The sequence below is a fragment of the Amia ocellicauda genome, chromosome 1, assembly GCF_036373705.1.
Source record: "Amia ocellicauda isolate fAmiCal2 chromosome 1, fAmiCal2.hap1, whole genome shotgun sequence".
In the NCBI taxonomy this organism is placed as follows: Eukaryota; Metazoa; Chordata; class Actinopteri; order Amiiformes; family Amiidae; genus Amia; species Amia ocellicauda.
This window is the reverse complement of record NC_089850.1, coordinates 46,052,302-46,071,413: the sequence shown is the minus strand read 5'-3', so window position 1 is coordinate 46,071,413 and position 19,112 is coordinate 46,052,302. Positions and strand designations below refer to the sequence as shown.

The 19,112-nt window shown below is 41.8% G+C and overlaps 2 protein-coding genes across 12 annotated transcripts in view; both read right to left on the bottom strand.

Moving 5' to 3' along the window:
- Nucleotides 1-1,677, bottom strand: part of dpysl5b (dihydropyrimidinase like 5b) — a 42,152-nt gene extending 40,475 nt beyond the window's left edge. The window contains exon 1 of the mRNA XM_066707026.1: nucleotides 1,582-1,677. The gene's annotated coding sequence lies outside the window, so the exon portion shown is untranslated. The remainder of the gene's footprint in view (nucleotides 1-1,581) is intronic.
- A 5,332-nt stretch (nucleotides 1,678-7,009) lies between these two features.
- LOC136751361 (DNA (cytosine-5)-methyltransferase 3A) overlaps nucleotides 7,010-19,112 on the bottom strand; it is a 152,600-nt gene continuing 140,497 nt past the window's right edge. For 7 of the 11 annotated variants that reach the window (XM_066706926.1, XM_066706935.1, XM_066706969.1 and 4 more), the window contains 9 exons: nucleotides 18,458-18,641; nucleotides 18,002-18,086; nucleotides 17,764-17,909; nucleotides 16,449-16,539; nucleotides 16,074-16,222; nucleotides 15,484-15,584; nucleotides 14,526-14,595; nucleotides 12,319-12,437; nucleotides 7,010-11,647 (listed from right to left, as the gene is read on the bottom strand). In XM_066706926.1, the coding sequence (XP_066563023.1) occupies nucleotides 11,506-11,647; nucleotides 12,319-12,437; nucleotides 14,526-14,595; nucleotides 15,484-15,584; nucleotides 16,074-16,222; nucleotides 16,449-16,539; nucleotides 17,764-17,909; nucleotides 18,002-18,086; nucleotides 18,458-18,641 (1,087 nt within the window). In that variant the 3' untranslated portion in view covers nucleotides 7,010-11,505. The remainder of the gene's footprint in view (nucleotides 11,648-12,318; nucleotides 12,438-14,525; nucleotides 14,596-15,483; nucleotides 15,585-16,073; nucleotides 16,223-16,448; nucleotides 16,540-17,763; nucleotides 17,910-18,001; nucleotides 18,087-18,457; nucleotides 18,642-19,112) is intronic. The other 4 variants (XM_066706945.1, XM_066706978.1, XM_066706953.1 and 1 more) reach the window with 3 other exon arrangements.

The window sequence follows — 19,112 nt, the reverse complement described above, 5'->3', positions numbered from 1 at the left end:
GGTGCTTCCTCCCGGGCCTGGGTGAGCGATGGTGAGAGGGGAGGCAAGACCGGCACTATAGCAAAGTGACAGAGACAATGAAACCCTGCTGTCTGCAATCTCCCAGCTGCCTGTTAAAGACACACGCCTCATCGAACAGAGCCAGCCGAATGCCAGGGAAAACCGGCTTCATAAGCACGGGTTGTCAAGACAATCCACCAAAACATGGATTCACATCTCTGTTTAGAGGATGTGCCTTCACAACACGCTGGCACAAACACCACCAACCCAATCATACCAAAAAATCCAATTAGAAACCAGAAAGCAGGCTTGTTAAAATAATGAATGCAAAAACTACCCCCTTTGTGTGTGACTAAGTAGTACAATGGGCTGTGGCCATGAATTAATCATTAGATAAAGCAGGATAGGTCCAAACAGTTGTGACATAAAGTAATAATGCTTTTTTTTTTTTTTTTAATGGAGGAAACCTGGAAATCTATCCAGATTTAAATGTTTTCTATGTAGCTCATTTCCATAACAACCAATGGCAAAGTCAAGAATACAGTCAATTATGGACCTGCTGGATTATGACAAAGTTTTTATTTCTTCTCTCAGGACACACCCCATATCAAATAAATATTTTGCATTGTATCAAAAATCACATTTCAACAAAATACTATATAAATGACAAAAACGGAACTTGCTATTGACTTTCTTTGCAGATTATACCATTATAGTATTAATTTAGATCCTCTCTTACATGATCAAATCACAAAAAAATGTGTTTTTAAACAAAACTAAAGAAAGACAAATATGGTACCTCTCTGGCACCACTGATCCTTCAATACGAGAACAACAGAGTCCCAACTAGAGCCGCGCATCCCCGGCCATCCTGCACCCATCACTCAGTGTCCAGGGTGCATGATGTCCCCACGGTCCCACACAATGCGACCACAATGACAAAGGCGACAATGTAGCACCATCGCTGCAGGAAACCGACCCCCAACCCCGGGCAGCAGATACAAATGAAACCGGCACGGAGGATTTTATTCTCATTGTAACACCATGTGTAATACTAGTCTGAGATGTTCAGAAATGCTAAACCCAACGTAGCGTGGTGCCCTGCCCACACAAAGAAGAGACCCAGCCCTGGCCGGAGACTCCGCACAGCAGCACTGCAAAGATGGGCATCAAGCTCCCGGGCACAGGATCATTCAACTGCGGATCACTTGCTCAAGGTAAGCAGAAATAAACACATTTTCATAATCGTGTCTCATTGCACTTCGCGCATCCACACCATGCAGGTGTCACTGTCGGTAATGGTGGCCATGGAGTGCTTTATAATTAATTAACTAAAATGTGTGATTAATGCATGGCGGAAAGAAATCGAAAAAACACACCCAGCAAATCCCCCAGACCGACTGAATCAGCGTTAATGCATCAGCCAGTGCCCCTCTCCCCAGACTAGACTCATGCGTGTGTGGGGAGCGTGTAAACCACAGGTAACCCATTCTGCACTAGAATTAAACCCAACGTGTGCTAAAAATAGCCTGCTACCCCAGCTCAAGGTTTGAGATCGGATTTAATCGAATTTATACGTACCTTGTCTTTTTCGGTATTTCCAATGTCCGTCTTTCGCAGTGCTAAAGAAAGACACCCTTTCTCTCTGTGCAAGCTGATGACAGCTGGCACGGTACAGCCTGCAGATGCTGCACTTGGCCATAAACCGACGTCCTCTCCCCCCCCTCCCTGAGCATCTTGAGATAGTCCAGACCGGCCGACAGACCCGCGCACCAATCAAAGACGTTCTCTGTGGCTTCTGTCACATCAACTGACCAATAAACAAGCAGGGAGGGCGTATCTAAGTGAATGGATTGGTACCATTGTGAGGAGCGAGGGGGTGTGCCAAACGTTGAGCTTGATTGAAGATCATGAAAGGGGAGGAAAAGGACTCCACAACCCAGCATGCTAGATGGATGAGCATTTTTAGAGTATCTATGGTTATATACGGTATGAGGCGTGGTCAGAAGAAGAACAAATCCACGAGCAAGAGACTGGGGTTTAAGTGGGCTATGGAGCTGCCTTTTTTGATGTATCTCTTTTACATTTGATTTAGTACTGGAAGTCATTAAATGATAAATGTACTGACGTGTACTGTTAACTAGAGACATATGCTGAATCAGGGGACTCCTGAAGATATGATTGTTTGTACTGACACCATGTCAGGTGTGATGGACCTACATTAAAATCATTACCGTCCATTCTGGTAGGCATAAGGTAGCTGTGAAAATGTTGAAAATGTTAATTTAGACATTCCCCAGTTACATTTAGAGCTGTAGCCACAACTGTAGTATTGTAATTCTAGGGGAGTGATTAAAGAATAAGGGGGATACATATTACAAGCCAGTATGGAAGGGGCCGGGAGTAGCACAACCTGTGCTCATGCAGATTGTGGTGTTGTTTAACATGGTTTCTTGCCAACATGTTGTGTTTTCCCAAATACATAAAGAATAGCCAAGTACTGCACATAATAAAGTTTGCCACTCTTTTGGATACAGACTTTAATTTAACGACAAAGGAATCAGCAGGTGGACTTGGATTCTCTATGACCTTTTAACCAGAAGGCCTCTGACCTCTGTGGCTCCTTCAGATTGCCAGTCTGGTAGAGAATTACATTATCCATCTTCATCTAGAGCAGGGAGAGCAGCGTGTCTGCTTCTCCAACAGCACCTGGGTTGGCTTTTGTGACATCATAGGAATCAACCCTTAAAAACCAATCTATGGAAGATGCTACAGTTATGAAAAAAAATACTATGAGTTTTGCATTTCAAAAGCTGGATTGTAAATGTATGTGGTTTGGGGACTGTAGCTGAAGAAATAGAACAGGGTATTTATTTCTCTCCAGAAAATACCTAGCATTACATTTTGAATAATTTCAACACATGTGCAATGAAAATCACCTTTGATCCTTCTTCGTCTCTGGGGGATTCATCTTAATGGTAAAGAAACTAAACTACAGTGGGATTTCATTCTTCTGTCAAGAGAACATCAAGGCCCCGGGTCCAATAGCACCACTCTGTGTCCAGCTTGCAAAATAGCACTGTGTCAGGACAGATACATGACCCTTTTTGTCAGCATGTTTTTATATCATTGCATAAATCGTGTCCATGATTCTGTATATCTTAAATAATATATATGTGGATAAAAGGATGTAATTGTAAAAATGTGTTATCTACACTGGTGGGCTGGGATTTAATCAAAACTTTTACCCACCCGCTAATCGGAAACTACAGAATTATACTCAGTTGTGGCTTCATTTTCAGTAAGATGCCACTTTCTTCTAATCAGAAATGTAACTGCTATGATGCACAGGTTTGTAGTTTGCTATTAGCAGGTGGGTAAAAGTTTTGATTTAATTCAGCCCTTAGTGTTAAACAACGAATTAAGGACTTGCTTAAAAACACACAGGTGTAAATCTTCATGATGCTACACAGTTAGTAAAGTAACAGCAGACATTCGTTTTCAATGTTGGTGCATTAGGAACTGGTTTAGTTGTTGTGAAAGAGTAGGTAGTGCATTGATATCCCTGACATTCCCCCAAATGATATTTTCTTTAGAAATACAATTTACGGATTGTGACAATGCAAGTGTGCAACCAAATCTTTGAAAGTTAAAAAATATTGTAAGTCTGACCGTTTTGTATTAATATAAAATGTAAAATATGTTTTTTAGGAAGTACCCAGTTTCACTGTTTTCTATATATTAGGTAATTTTTTCTGAGATATTCTGACAATGAGGTAGGTAATATCTTGATCAGCCACATGTCTAACCACTTAAATAATCAAATGAATTGTGTTTTTAATATCACTTATTAATAAAGTTTGGAATAAATGTAACCCATTCCAATCCCTTATCCACAAACGTTATATTAATATGTTCACAAGCAGACAACGAAAACTGAATTAATTTAGACAATATTGTCAATAGAATGTAAAACAAAAAACAAACAAAAAAAAGGACATTTTATTGCCCATACCATGAAAGCATGGGATTTGTACAGTCAGCCTAACATTATACAGTCAAAGGTAATCTGATTAACAACATTGTCCATCACATATAAATGGCTTTGTTACTTGCAGTATGTGTATTGATTTAAATATATTGAATAATTCATTTATTGAGTTGCCTGAACTGAATGTTTCCCTGTCCAATGAGGAATTGTATTTCTATGAAGCAGATTTTGGTTTCAGAAACGTAACTGTCTATGAAACTAAAGATTCAATTAACTGTAACATTATAAAAAAACTCCATATAATTTGTATTGTGCAATTTTTCTGAGGATCTGAAGGTTGAAAGTTCAGACTGACGATGGCTTTTCTCTGTGTAGCCTCATAGGTATTGTGCCCAGTGAGCTCAGCTGCCGAGGGATGTAGCTTCCAGTCAGAATCATAAACTATTGAATGGATGAAAAAGTCCAGTCACTGAGCTCAAGAGCCATGCTCACTAAAATAGTAGCTGAGAACATACAAATAAAACACCACAACCACACCTTCCAAAGGAGACTGTGGTCTGCTAAAGAAAATTGACAAACATATGATTATCAGGTTACTCAAGATCATTTCATTCACTCTTATATTTTAGCTTATAAATTATCCAGCCCCTTGTAAGGAGTTTGACATTCAATCAAGGTCACTTAGTGTGTCTGACTTATTGTGTAGGCTTTCAGTTTGAGTACACCTATTATAAGTAGCCATAAACACGTATCTGATATAATAATGGTAATTTAATGATGTCCATTCAATCAAGGAGAACAAAGTGTGACAGCTGCAATATTATAAGAAAGGCAGAGCAAATGCCCCAAGGACAAGCTTTTCACTGTATTATACACTGAGTTTAGAGTCACCATCATAATTACTGCAAGTATCCAGACTACATCTGCCCTGTGCAATAATGTGCACAGTGACATTCAGTAGGTTACATAGTAAAGAGAACAAGGCTCTGCACATTTTCACACACAGACTAAGATATTCCAGCCCCTTCATCCAGTGCTATATGTGTACCATACAGGGTGAATGTTACTGAAAACAGAATCCTGGCAGTTCATTAATCTTGTGTTTCTACACCAGTGATGTAAAAATGGTGGTGTGCTGTTCTAGAAAAGTCACCACTGCAGCACAGGAATATAAATCCCCTTGAAGAGGCATCAACCTGCATTCCCAAAGCTGCTAACCGTGTTTCTCCCATTATTCGGTTGGTTTATTAACAAAGACTATCCTTTCTAAATGACTAATTTTGTGTTCCTTTAATTATCAATCTTGACAATCCTCTTTGAAAAACATTGTGTCCGAGTCTCAGGGTCTCCCTGTACAGGGAGACAGATCAGTACAGGTACTGTGTTGTGTGTGTGATCATACACTATCGGCAGCATGGCTTGTATTGGTACAACTATAACACTTTTAATTTGCTTTCTCTGATTGTAAAGAATAATGCTGTAGCATGTTTTGTTCCTAATTAGTTTCAACAATGTTTTGATTACTAATTGGCTCAGGTGTGTAATGCCAGCAGTTTCTCAGCTCCTCACTGCTTCCTGTCTCTTCCTTATCCTCATTAAATCTGTAATTTTGTCTCTCCAGGATATACACACTGCCGGTCTCTCCAGCCGACCCCACAGAGTGAACCGGCTTCTAATTTCTTCACCACTGCAGCAGCTGTGCCAGCGGGAAAACCTCTGTACTCGCTAAGGAAATCAACTGACTTCAAAGTGAAGAATTGTATTTTCCACACAAGTTTGAACAGTTCTTATTCTTTATGTCCTGCTTAATTAATCTGAACTAGAATAAAAGGAAGCAGGAAAAAATTAAGTCTGAGAACATGGCAACATCCTTAGTGTGGCTAAGCTGCCTTGCTTGTGAAGGGTGGTACACAGATGCTTTTCTGATGACAATCACTGCAGAAAAAAAAGATGAATGCTGATACACTGCCTGCTTAGCCAAAGATAGGATGTACTCCAGTTTCCATAAGACTGCAACCCAGAGGTGTGAACGAGGCTTTTAGTTTATTGCAAAACATAGAGCAATCAGTGACCTGACTTTACCATTTTCAACTATGGATCATTTCCTTGAGCTTTCTTGGATCAAGCAAATGGAATCTTAATAAATTGAGAAACAAGGATTTAGGAATTAGCGGATTTGGATTATAAATTAATTGTTACACTCAGGAATACCACAATGATACATCAATGCACACAGTCATCTGTAGAACAGAGTGCATAAACCTTTGACCTTTGAATCATTACATGGGGTAAAAGGGTCTCAAGAGAACTTTGCCTGCAAGGTTCTCCAATATCTAATAACGCTCTTCTGTGTGAACTGTAATGTCTATTGCCTCAGCTACCGTATTTACCTTTTCATTTACAGTTGTGCAAAGGTTCTTCCACGTCTGTAAGCTTAAAACTTTCACCGCCACAGGAGCAAATCAATTGGCAACATGATGTAGCATACATGAGCAGGAAGCTTTTACAAATAAATATAATGTGGAAAAAAGCAATGCTGTCGTCATGCAAATGGAGAATTGTATTGATTAATTACGAGTGCATCTTTATAGCCAGTGTGACCTCTACGGCAGTTAATGATAATCCATGGCCACAATCTGAATGAACTGCCCATAATTACAATGTACTCAAAGTATATCTATCACCCGAGAACCTGTGCGATGATGTGTACCTTCAATGCTGTTGAATATACATACAATGCACTTTAAATGTAACCCCTTGCATGCTGTCTGTAAAAAAACATGTTTCCTCGGCAACTCTGAAGCTGGATTTTACCCTCCGCTTGACTGCATGTCCTACTTGGTTTAAGGAGTTCCAGGTGAAGTACACTAATGTATACAGGATAACCTTGTAGTTACACTGCAACGCTGTTGTGTTCATTTATTTAAATTCTACATACCATTTAAGTACAGTGTAATTAGGGACAGGAAGTAAAGAGGTTATTACTTAACTAATAAAATAGTGAAAAATGACAGAAGCTTTTATTTTTTTTTGCACAAAAACAGTACATTTATTCAAGTGTTCTCCAGCACAAGTACATAAGAAAGGAGCCTTTTTCTTCTTTCTGGGCACTGAAAATAATGGGACGAAGGCGGACTGAGTCTGACTGCTACATTGGTTGTACGCACTGACCTTTAGAATAGTATAATCCATAAACAGCTATGTCACGAGAAATAGTTACACAGAAGTACAACAGTATCACTATCTCACTATGAGAGAAATATAGAGAAATTGACCTGCAGAGTCTCAGACTTGTGAAATGCACATTATTGTTGTCAATAAATATCGAAGCGACGGTAAAAATTACAGTCCAACGAAACAGAATCTAAAACAAACAGGAAGAAAGAAACACGGACGATCCTGCTGCATGGAATGTAGGGTAGAGAAGCACGGCTGCTAGGGATCAAGCAAGTACATATGTAACAGTAAAAGTTATTACCAAAGGTTTCTTTTTCTCTAATTTCCAATATGAATACATGATTTTCCCACAGATAAGCACCAACTACAGCAATGTCTAGGCTAAAACACATGAATCTCTCCATTATTTTTTTATTTTTTATTTTTTTTTCAAGTACAAAGTTAAAATGCCTTTGTTAATATATTTGTATAAGAGTAAAATAATAATGCTTTTTCTTCTTATAACTACGACAACTTAAAAACAGTCATTGTCAAGACAAGTTGATTTTTCCTAACAATATATTTGTTTTCTTTTTAGATAAAATGTTTAGCACCTTATGAAACACCTACAGTCCCTCTTTTAGTTCTTAAAAAAAGAAAAAGAAACAAAAACCTCCGCATGTAGGGCTGTGCGATAAAGCTGAGTTTCTCCTTCTTAAAGCTGTCGACAAGTTATTATTAAGATCACTTGACAAATCATCACAATTCACTTTTCAATCAAACATAAAAACAATTCATAAATACAAAAGGTGGGCTAGAAATCACCCCACCTGCCATTCCCGCTGCTTCATAGCTTATTTTAATACAAATTCATATTTTTTTTTAACCAAGCTTTACTAATTTCATGATATATATTAGCAAAGAATCATATTTGTACATCTTATAAGTAATTTAAAAAGACATAACAAACAAACAGCAACAGGCGAACTTGTCTATTTACAAAAACATTGGGTTATTATCACAGCCTCGATGCCTTGAACGAGCGATGTCATCGTTCCCTCCCAGGAAAGCAGCCTCACACTGACCAGGTACTGGACATGTCTATTGGGTTGGTGCAATAAGGGCCTTACAGTGCTAACACTAGCTTGCCCTTCTTTTGCAGAAGAAGCAAAGACACAGTGCAGCATTGGGCTTGTGGCCAGGGTTTAACCCAGCTGGGCACTACGACCCCAAAACTACAGTTCTCTGTCAGAGGCCCAAGGTCTCGATAATAGCCCAAAGTTCCCTTTCACAATCAAAATGCTACCATTACCTCACTGGGAAGGCAACACCATAGCCATCTCAAACCCGGTAGCAGTTGACAAGTGCAAGACACATACCTATCGGCAGGCGAAGGGGCTTCAGGCTGCCCACAAGAGCTCGGGAAACCAAACACTGAGAGGATGGCTCCGACGTGCCTGGGCGCTAGAATCTCGCAAAACCTCTGTGGAGAAAGACCAAGGCGCAGCACTGCGGGGGTCTGGAAGAGAACGGCCCACGAGGTCGCCAGGTGTCCAGTGGAACGGGCCTGGACTGTGCCAGGGAGGAAGGTCTTTTGCCACCTTGTGGGCCGATCGGCCACCACCCCTGGGCTGCGCAGCCTGGAGACTGGATGTGGTGTGTAACCACCAGCAATCCTCCTCTAAGGGGATAGGAGACCCTTCTGTACCACCCACTGCTTAAGGCAGAATAGGTTGGGCTCACACATGTAGGGACCCCAGACCCACCTCCCCGCAAAGCAGATGTCAAGGGGATAGGCCACCTTTGACAACAGAGTGAAAATACACCATCTGGACAGGCGAGAACAGTGACCTTAGTGGGCAAATCCGAGACCAAGTGTAGACACCTGGCCTGGCACCATCTCCGTCAGAGGGGCACAGGTGCGGTTTCACTGGCCGAGGCACGGCGGACACACCTAGACGCCCCCTGCTGCACACGAGAGAACAGCGCTTGCTCAGTGTCAGACCACTTCCCAGTGATGTCATGTCTACATTTCAGTACTGAACAGGAATGCAGGCATCATATAATGGAGTTGGACTTAAAGGAGAAAGGAGCAACTGTGGTCATATCACAAGCTGAAGTTGTGGTTCAAGTCCAGTGCAATGATGATGGGTGTGAGTTTAACTACCTGTCACTGGTATTCGTCAGTCAATAACAATCCTGGCTCTCAGGGAATGGCCTATATCAGAGTTATCGCTTTTGAACTAAGTGCACTAATCTGAATTCACTCTCGCTGCTGGTGAAACGTTCATCTGCATTTCATAAAAACACGTCTAAGGTCACCAGGATGACACTCTGCCCCCCCGGTGCATTCTTACGCTGGCTTTTAAATCCTTGCTCCCAACAGGTGTTTTTGAAAAAGGCTATTACGTGTGCATTTGTTTTTAAGTTTTGTGCACCAAGGGTGTCCTAAATGCCACCATTTCTGGAAAGCTGTGGACACCACAGGAACCATAGAGAAACACGTGACAGTGCACTGAGCATGGCAGGCAGGTCAGAGCATACTACAGCAGCTGCAAGACGCGCAGTGGGATAGACTGAAAACCTAAAGCTCAGCTACACAATATCTAAAGCCGTTCCTTTCTCCCATGTGTGTCCCACATGCTGCACATATTTAGTTTCATCGTGATATGCCAACTATTATATAGTGACAAATCCTATCCTAAAGTAGAGGAAGATATGAAAAGAGAAGGGGTTCCATTTTACTTTTGCTGCTGTGGGTGTGGATGGGTGATTTCATACACACGTCCACTTCTCTACTTAAACCATTGATCCTCTTCTGTGAATTTGATTAGAAAAATAAGCATCAACGAACCCCTTTTCTTCCTTATCCATTGGCACAGCCCTAGCATGATCCAAAAGTACTTACAAGGGTCAAATAGTTCACATCATAAAGTGAAACAAAAAACAAAGAAACCAATAAAAAAAAATACTCAAGGATAGGGAGGGGGGGAAGATAAAGTGGACAAAGAAAATATACATACAAAACTGCTAAGCAAAGCTGATAATACAGCAAAAAACTCCTATAAAAAGGCAGAACAGCAATGCGAAGCTGCACCATGTTGTTGTTATTTGCACCTGACTGAATAAAGCTTGCAGAGGCAGGGGCTGAAGGGTGAATATAATTGGCTATACAACGGCCTGCCCTCAGTCCCCACTCCCGCAGAGTTGTACAGTAAAATGACATCAGTCTGAGTGAAACTGCATGAGCAGCTCACCGCAGTCTGTGATCTCAAGGTTTTAGGATGACGAAAAAACATCGCTAACCATTTGATTGGCTTTAGGTTCATTTGTGCTGCCATAGGTGTGGCCTGAGAAGATAAGGCCAAAGTATTGAAAAGCACCAGTAAGTTCTGTATAAAAGCTGTGGTAGAAAAAAAATACAGTAATGGCAGATTATTTGCATTTTCTTTTTCTTTCTTCCGTTCTTTCTTTTGCTTTCTCTGCCCGTTTAGGCTTTAGTTTACAGTGACTTCATATACAACTTATTGCATTGTATAACTTCTCACACAGAAGTCACCTGAACGCCCTTCACCATGACAAAAAAAAGACAAAGAAAGCAAAAATAAACTCCTTTGCATCTGTCATCACAACCCTGTTCAGACAAAGTTGTAAGGCCACATGGAAGCGGATGTTTTTTATCATCGTAGTCTTTTAAAAGCACCATAATATAGTCACCATTTTACAGTAGTACCTTTTAAGTTATTTAAATAAACTGTAAACGAGAGGTATAAGTGAATGGTTGTTTCTGATTCCAAGGATTCCTTAGGACAGAACCATAAAAACTGTAAAAAAACATATGCATGACTGGTTCCTTATTCTGTAAGGCTCAGCAACTGGAAGTGAATAGCATTTTGTGGTGGCCCCCTGGCTTGTGCTCCTATTCTTCAAGACCAGGCCGCAATGATTGCCAAATTAATACGCACACATATACACGTGCTCATACATTCATGCAGTATATATATGTGCATCTTAAGGAAGGTCATTGCTTTCAGCTGTTCTGTAGGTCTCAGTCCTTCTCATCAGACATGTCTCAGTGCTGTAAAAAGAAAGCCTTGCCTCAAGTACAGCTTACACACGAAAATCAATTTTTAAAAATTTACTGAACATTGCTAAAAATTAAAATGACATTAAAAAAATTAAATAGGATAAAAGAATGACATTTAAAATACAAGAAATTATGTAAAACATCTACTTTAAATGTATTTTGTTTCTTGTAAATAATCAGAGTAAAATTTCATATTTTTTATCATTTGTTTCTTGTTAAATATCAGTTCTTGTGTTTGTTTTTTTTTCTTTTTTTTCTGCAAGTGTGGATTCTAAACACAGGCGAAGTACTCTTTCAGTGGTGCAAACAGGTGGCGAATGACTGGGACACTCCAGGATCGTCCCAAGAGTCTCTGCCTGGACAGGCGGCTCATGTTGGAGACATCTGTGTAATGGACAGGGAAGCCAAATACCCTGTGGGAGGGAGGGAAGGAGAGAGAGAGCGAGCAAAGACCAAAATTAAGAGAAGTCATGAGCAGATAAACTTGATCACAAAATCCATAGTAAACAACCCTCAGAGGTGCTCTGTAATTTAGTGTATTCAATGATGTGACATCACACAAAGCTGTGACTTCACACAATGTGACCACATCAGCAGTGTTTTCAAACCTAAGTTGCTGTGGATGCAGATGTCTCTCTTAGTGGCTACTTCACATACCTGCTGTTTGGTGTTATCCAGCCAGCCAACAATCCATTTTCAATAGCCACTTCATCCAGTACAGTGATGTTTGGTCTTGTCAATATAATTATTATTATCATCATTCATCTTTTTTGATTACTCTATATGCTTGCCTTTCCTGATGTGGCTTTCAGCTGTGCTGCTCACATTACATAACCTTACTGAATTAATGATTGCAAATAAGGCACAATTCATGTGTATGCTAAATCAGCTCATTATTGCTGCCGGTGCAGTGCAGGGGAACGGTGACCCAGGTTTCTTAAGTCAAGTAATTGCACAGTATTGTAATAGAAAGGTTTACTCTCAGAAGTGGATTCCTCTTTAACCACGTCAGATGCACACAGTACAGCACAGCACAGTACAGCACAGCAGCACATCCAGCATGAAGCAGCAGAGCTCGCCTCACCTCTCCATCTCAGTGCACCACAGAATGTCTTCCTTTTCGTTCATGTAGACGGGGAAGTGCTGGTCTTTGCCCTGCTTGATAGAATTAGACCGAGTGGTGATGGTTCTCACTTTGCTGAACTGCAAGAAAAACCAGCACTTTAAAATGAACAACAACTCGTGGTGGTCACTTTCCTCTCCTCTCCAGCCTCATACCCCTGGGGAAGATGGGAATGCTGTCCTGTATGTGGAGACGGTCAGGGATTTGTTTGCACTAGAGGTAATCTGTTAAAGACTCTTATCAGGTACAGTATGTCCAACAATGCTGAAGGTACTGTTGCACCAGATGTCCTCTGCACAGCTTTTGAACAGAATTATATTGTTCATTGGACTCACTATTCCAGGTTTATTTTGATCGTTCCAGGCTTGCTCTTTTTAAATTGAATTTGATCACTGCAAGTGGTCAGTGTTGATCTGTGTGGCAGGACAGCTAGCGGCAGAGGATCTATTTCATTAACAACAAATACAACAAATACAGACACAGATATTCTTTTCTTCAATAGTGTGTAACCATTACAAATTAAACACTTCACTACCCATCTTGAGCTATTGAATGATTAAGTGTGTAAATGCATATATCCATGAGATAGATATACATTTCATTAAGCAAAAACCCATTCCCAGCTGATATTTATAATCAGGCTTTTCTACTGACAGAATGTGTTTCATTCAGTTCTAGTCTAGCAGCTAGGAGAGCTGTACAAGTCTCCATGATTACCTCAAACAAGATTAAAGCATTCACCATCTCTGGGTCTTCTGTGAACCTTTGTATTAAAAACTTATCTTGTTGGGAAATGCATTTTAAAAACACCACATCTAAAATCAACAACAACGAAAAACAACTGCATTCCCTGTAACTGCTCTGCCTATGTGCTGCAGTGCCTGCTAACTGAGATGGATGACAGAATCAAAGCCAGACATTAATGTTTCATAACCTTAATTTCAAATTGAACTATATTAAACTTTTTGTATTATTTCTTGCATAACTTGCAGTTGCATTTCAATGATTTAAAATTTGTAGAAATAACCTGGAATGATGACACTGCTTTTTCACATTCAACCTACAAGGATCAATTCAGTCAGGGAGTCTGTGTCCCCGTGGACATATTATACCTCTTTTTCAAAATTGAATTTCAACATGTTATCAGAACACATGGTGACCTTTCCAATACAAAGATATATAGAGTTTTCCCCACATATTTGAGGAATTGTACAAAGCGTGCATGTCAAAGGGGATGGCAGTTGTGGCCAGGAATCAAACCCAGATCTCCAAACAGCATTACTCAGGCAACCCAGCCATCTGAGGCGCCGTTTTACTTCTTACTTCAGTGTGACGATAGGCGAGGCTGCAGTCAGCGCTGGGGATCGCACCCTGATCTCCCATGGCCTGCCACACTAGCTACCAATTCACCAGGTGAGGCCCATGGCCGCAGACAAGCCAGCTCTCCCTGGCACGGCACGTCACATCGCCATATTTTTAAACTGCGTTCAATTCACTCCTTCACTAACAAGGTGACACGGAAGAGCGGTCATTGTGCATTGACAAACAGGTAGTATTCAGACAGCGCATTCGTAAGGCGGTGGTGCCACATCACGGAGCATTACTGATGCAGCAAATGAGGCTTGTGACAGAAGATCATTTAATTAAAGAAAACAGTAAAGCTCAATGTTAATTTAATGGAGGATTTCTCCACCCCGTGCTGAGTGCTGTCACCATATGGAGGGGTTAATAACCTCTCGGCACTGTTCCTGAAGTCTTCGTTACCGCACTTGGCCCCGAGACACCCAGCGTGAAGTCTGAGACACAGCTGTCAGCGGCGAGGGGCCTGGGGGGCTCTGTGATGGGAATGAGCGACCCTGTCAGTAAGACCTCAAGTGGACCTTAAAACTGCCACAACACCTCGGATAAATCTGACCAAAGCTCTGCAAAGCTTTAGCTGAACCCTGTGCAAAGTCCAGTGGCACCAAGCTGCCCTTGCACATGTCTTTATTCACGCCATGTTAACATCTAAAAATATACTAATATATTGAAGTGTTGATTTGTTGAACTAGCCGGTCCTGACTGTCATTTTTTGCAGGCAAATTTAAACTTGAAAGATGATTTGTTTATTTGGGCAATGCATGCATAAACAAACAATGTGAAGGCTCTGAAGGGGCCATTGACCTCACCTTGGCTGTCCTGCCATGCTCCAGACACTCCTGCAGATCCAGTTTGTCATTGTTCATGGCGGTGAGGGGTCTGCACAGGGAGGAGAAAAACAGGCAGAGGATCACAGCTTGGGGTCTCCCCACACACACACTTGACCCCCTGCACTGCTCTAGCCACTAGCCTGGCCCCTCTTCTCCGGTACTGTGATGAAGTTATTCAAAGTCAAATCGTTATGTTTTTTAAAGCCAGCAGATGCATTTTCGGAGATGAAAAAGAACTAAATCTTCCTTTCAGACTGGGTAGTGCTCTCTATAAGAACAAGAACAACACACACTTCTTGTTCTTATAGAGAGCACTACCCAATCTGAAAGGAAGAATTTGTTCTCGTGAAGCTCCGACAAAGCATAGCCCACTGGATCATTTCGTGTCCATAAGTATGATTTTAAAATCCAAATGTTCTCTACCAGGTATCACTTTCAGCGTCAGGTAAAACCACAACTTACCATCGTCCCTGGGGGTTGTACAATTATAATTTGAAGCCCATACATCTCTGTCTCTGTGACATGGAGCCAAGAAGGCTTGGACTGGGATTCTTTGGATGTTTTTTTTAAGTTCGAAGAGCCTAACAAACTCAGTAAAGACAGACCGCCCATAACATGAGTACTTTGCCATGAAGGCACACTAACCTTGGGACCTATCCTTGGGAGGCATGTGCAGGGGGGGTTGGGACAAATGGAACAAAACGTCCCTGAAGACGATATCTTGGGTCATGAATCTACTAACAACCATACAAGCGAGAGCTCTTCCTTTCCCTGTTCTCTGCAGGGGATGTCTGAAAGACACCACTGCCTCTAACCCAGACCGGGCAAAGGGCACATCACCTCTCGCCACTGTCTGCTAACTGTGCCGGGGGACACAGAGTGCTCTGTTCTCTCATAATGAGGTGCGAATCAGGACACTGACTGTGGTTTCCCTCACCGTTCTCTCACCAACCTGTTCATACCAGGAAGGTTACCCCAGAAGTAACGTGCTCGGTGGGCGGCAGAGACCTCCTTGGCATCAATCATCACTGGGTTACACTGCAAAGGAGAAGAGAAGGGGAGACATGAGAAGATGTGGAGAATTCACTATGCCCACAGAATGCAAATGTTCCCCCACAAGACTATTGCATACATATGTGTAAATATGAAACACAACAGTGGAAATTCAATCTGAAACGCCATCATTTAATTTGGAAATAGAAGAAAACAAAAAAGGCTCTTTAAGGTCCCCCTGTCCACAGTACATGTCAGAGCCACAAGGTGTCACCAGAGATCCAGCAATGAATTCTACAAATTCAGCAACTTCAAAACCAAAATGAAAATGCCTATTTTCTTTTTCTCCACTGCCCCTATCAGGAAATGCACAGGGCTGATAATCGCCCTCCAATGCCTCCTGCACAGTCAATATACAAACAGCTATGCCTTCTGAAATCCTAAGACCCAAAATGTGGTTTCAGAGTTCTTCCCTGACCGTGTGAACTACGAGGCATCGATTCGAAACGAGACGGGCAGGCTTGCGGGCATCACCTCGAGGAAGCGGGAGATGTCTCTCTTGTCACTGACGCCCATGGCCACCACGTTCTCAAACAGCCAGAAGAAGGGCCTCTCGTCTCCCTCCTTTGGGCGCGCCTCGTGGAGCAGCCGGTAGAACTCGAAAAACAAACGGCCCGTCCCCTCTGGGAAGAGAAGAAGAAAGCACAGATGGAGGTGAAGATCACAGACTGATATCCGATAGCTATTTGATTTGTTCCTTGAAAAGATTCCCAGGGCCCGGGCAGAGATCCAGAGGCCATAAACAAGGCAGCACCTGGAACGAATCTGTGGCCTGTATTCCAAATTTTGTGGTTTGTGTACTGGTCGTGCACCCCCCAGGTAAGACTTTACACAGTGTCTCAGTCTTACCATAGAGGCCTTTCCTAGCTGGATTCACGATGGAGAGGTCATTGCAAGGGCTTCCCCCGATGACCAAGTCAAAGGGGCCCCACTCATGTATCTGTGGAAGAGAGAACAGGGGAATGTTTCACGTGCTTCATTGACTCTGCCCTGGCAACCCCTCTCTCACACCAGGACCTTTTGTTCCGTGACATTTTCTTCCAACAGGAACATATTAATTTGTCAATCTGCTAATAATGCCCGTCCTGCCGCACGTGATTAATTACAGAACTTAACTTATGAATTCAATCCTTCACTCTTATCTTCTAAAGGCTATACACCACACACACACACACACACACACAGGGGATCTGGGGGTCTGTGCAGATTTTCAAAGAATGGCTGCAATTCCTGGTGAATATAATTTCAGCTGAATCAAATACTGCCAGTGACCACGGGGTCTTTTGACTTCTCAGTCTAATGTATGCATAGCTGCTTCAAACACAACCCACAATGTCAGCTCTAAGACAATATTGTCTGTTTTCAGTTTTCATTCTCTAGCAATTTAGATCTATTTTCCAACATATTTTCAATGATATATTATGTGAATTTAAAGTTATGGTGTCAAGGCTTTTAGTCTCTTTTATTTTAGATACATATTTTCAATCAGTCAGGGGAATTAAGGAAGGAATTTCTTTGTTATTGACCGCATAACAATTTGTAACATTTTTGTATTGCACCTACAGGCCTTCACATAGTCATAGCGACAGAAGAGTGTGGAGAACTGCCTCTTCAGACTGAGCTAATAATGCACACCTCAGAGGACGGGACGACTTATCTGATTTACTATTAAAAAATATATTCATGAATATCATTCGAAGTTAGCACATATTGTGTGATGTCAGCTTATTTTCCTCAGTTGGTAATACAGAGCCGTTATGAATGTTCCTGAGAATATACTAATGTTAATGAACGTTTCTGAACAATCCATTAAATATTCAGTTCTGACATTTTAATTGTTTACATTCGTATCTATAACAGGGTTGTGTGCCTGTGAAATGGAGCAGTCTGAACACCACACTGGTGTGGATGAGCGACACCGTGTTTGTCTGGGTGCTTTGAATCCTAGAGGGTCGTTTTCTATTCTTGATGACCTCTATGAAACTATCCTATGAGAAGATGGGTCCAGAATCACAATTTCACTTATAAACTGGGTACATGTTTCACAGCAAACAAACAAACAAACACACAACAAAAACAACAAAACAAACAAACACAAAAACAAAGAAATGAAATAAACACAGAAAGCTAATTTCACCAGCGACTCCTGCTGATGGACACTCACATGTTTGCGCGTGACATTCCTCACATCTCCCACGTACATGATCCGGCCCTGGTGTCGCACGATTCCCACAGTGATGGAGTCCTCACACACCTCGGAGGCAATGTACCGGTCCACCTGAATCCCAAGGTCTTTCAGCACCAGCAGACCTGGACGGGGAATCAACACAAGCTGAAACCACAGCAGGCAGAGACAAAGCGGCCGGACTGAATTCACCTGATGTGGATCATCATCGTCTCACCTGTTGCAATACCATCAAAGAGCGATAGGACGCGAATTGGTTTCCTCTTCTCAGCGGACACTGGGGGGTATAGCTTTGGTGGGTCCTGAAACAATGAAAATGGAGAATTCCTGTTTTGGGCAAACAGAACAAAGCCATATTGTTCTGTCTGGGCTCTTTAGCATCCCTTAAGGAATTAAATGATTCTCTTTATAGGGCTGAGTCACATTTAATGAAAGTGATAGTCTATAATTACCGCAGCAACTAATTAGGCAAAATCCGTTGCTTAAACATCACGAAGTAGATCAAAGATACGTGTACATGAATTGTCTAGATCCTTTGTCAAATTATAGTGCAGAGGAGGTGACTTTCACTGTCTTGACTATTTTCCTTTTATTTGACTTAGTGCCGGGACCTGCGGCCACTGATCATACTCTCTTTCCTGCACACAACTTCTGTACTGGAATGGATACTCACAAAATCTTGGTCGTGGTTATTGGCAAAGAAGTGCTGGAGGCGGGAGGGCCAGTCATCTCTCCGCTGCAGCAGCCCATAGACGCCCTTGGTTTCGCACATGTAGCAGTTCCAGGGATCCTCTTTAATGGCAGCCTGGGCTGCGCCGGGCCCCACAAGAAGGTCCACACACTCCACACAAAAGCACCTGTAGTATGGACGAGCAGGACTAAAGGGTTATCTACAGGGAACTCGAGGTTTGTCACTCCGATGACCCTCATCTCTATACAGGCACACACTGAGGAGTCTGAGGTTGAAGCTTCTTTAAGATAAGGCACACAACGTACACTGGGATGTTATTTGTTGGTGCTTACTCTGCAGGGCCTTTCAAGTCATGGGTTCAGTATGTTTCGGGAGTGAAGCAGCAGGACACTAGGCAAGCTTGATTGAATGAATGGCGCGATCTTGTTCTGAACGTTTCTTGCACAATCATCTCATTAAGGACTGTGTGACGGGATGTTGTTATTCATCTGGTAAACAGATATATAATCTGGATATTAAAATAAAAAAAGCCTTCTGTAAGTTCAGAAACAGTTCAGGAAGGTGAATTTTGAGGCGTTATCTGAGATCAATCCTTGCTGAATTCTTGCGATTGAATTAAACATGTGAAGTCTGCAGG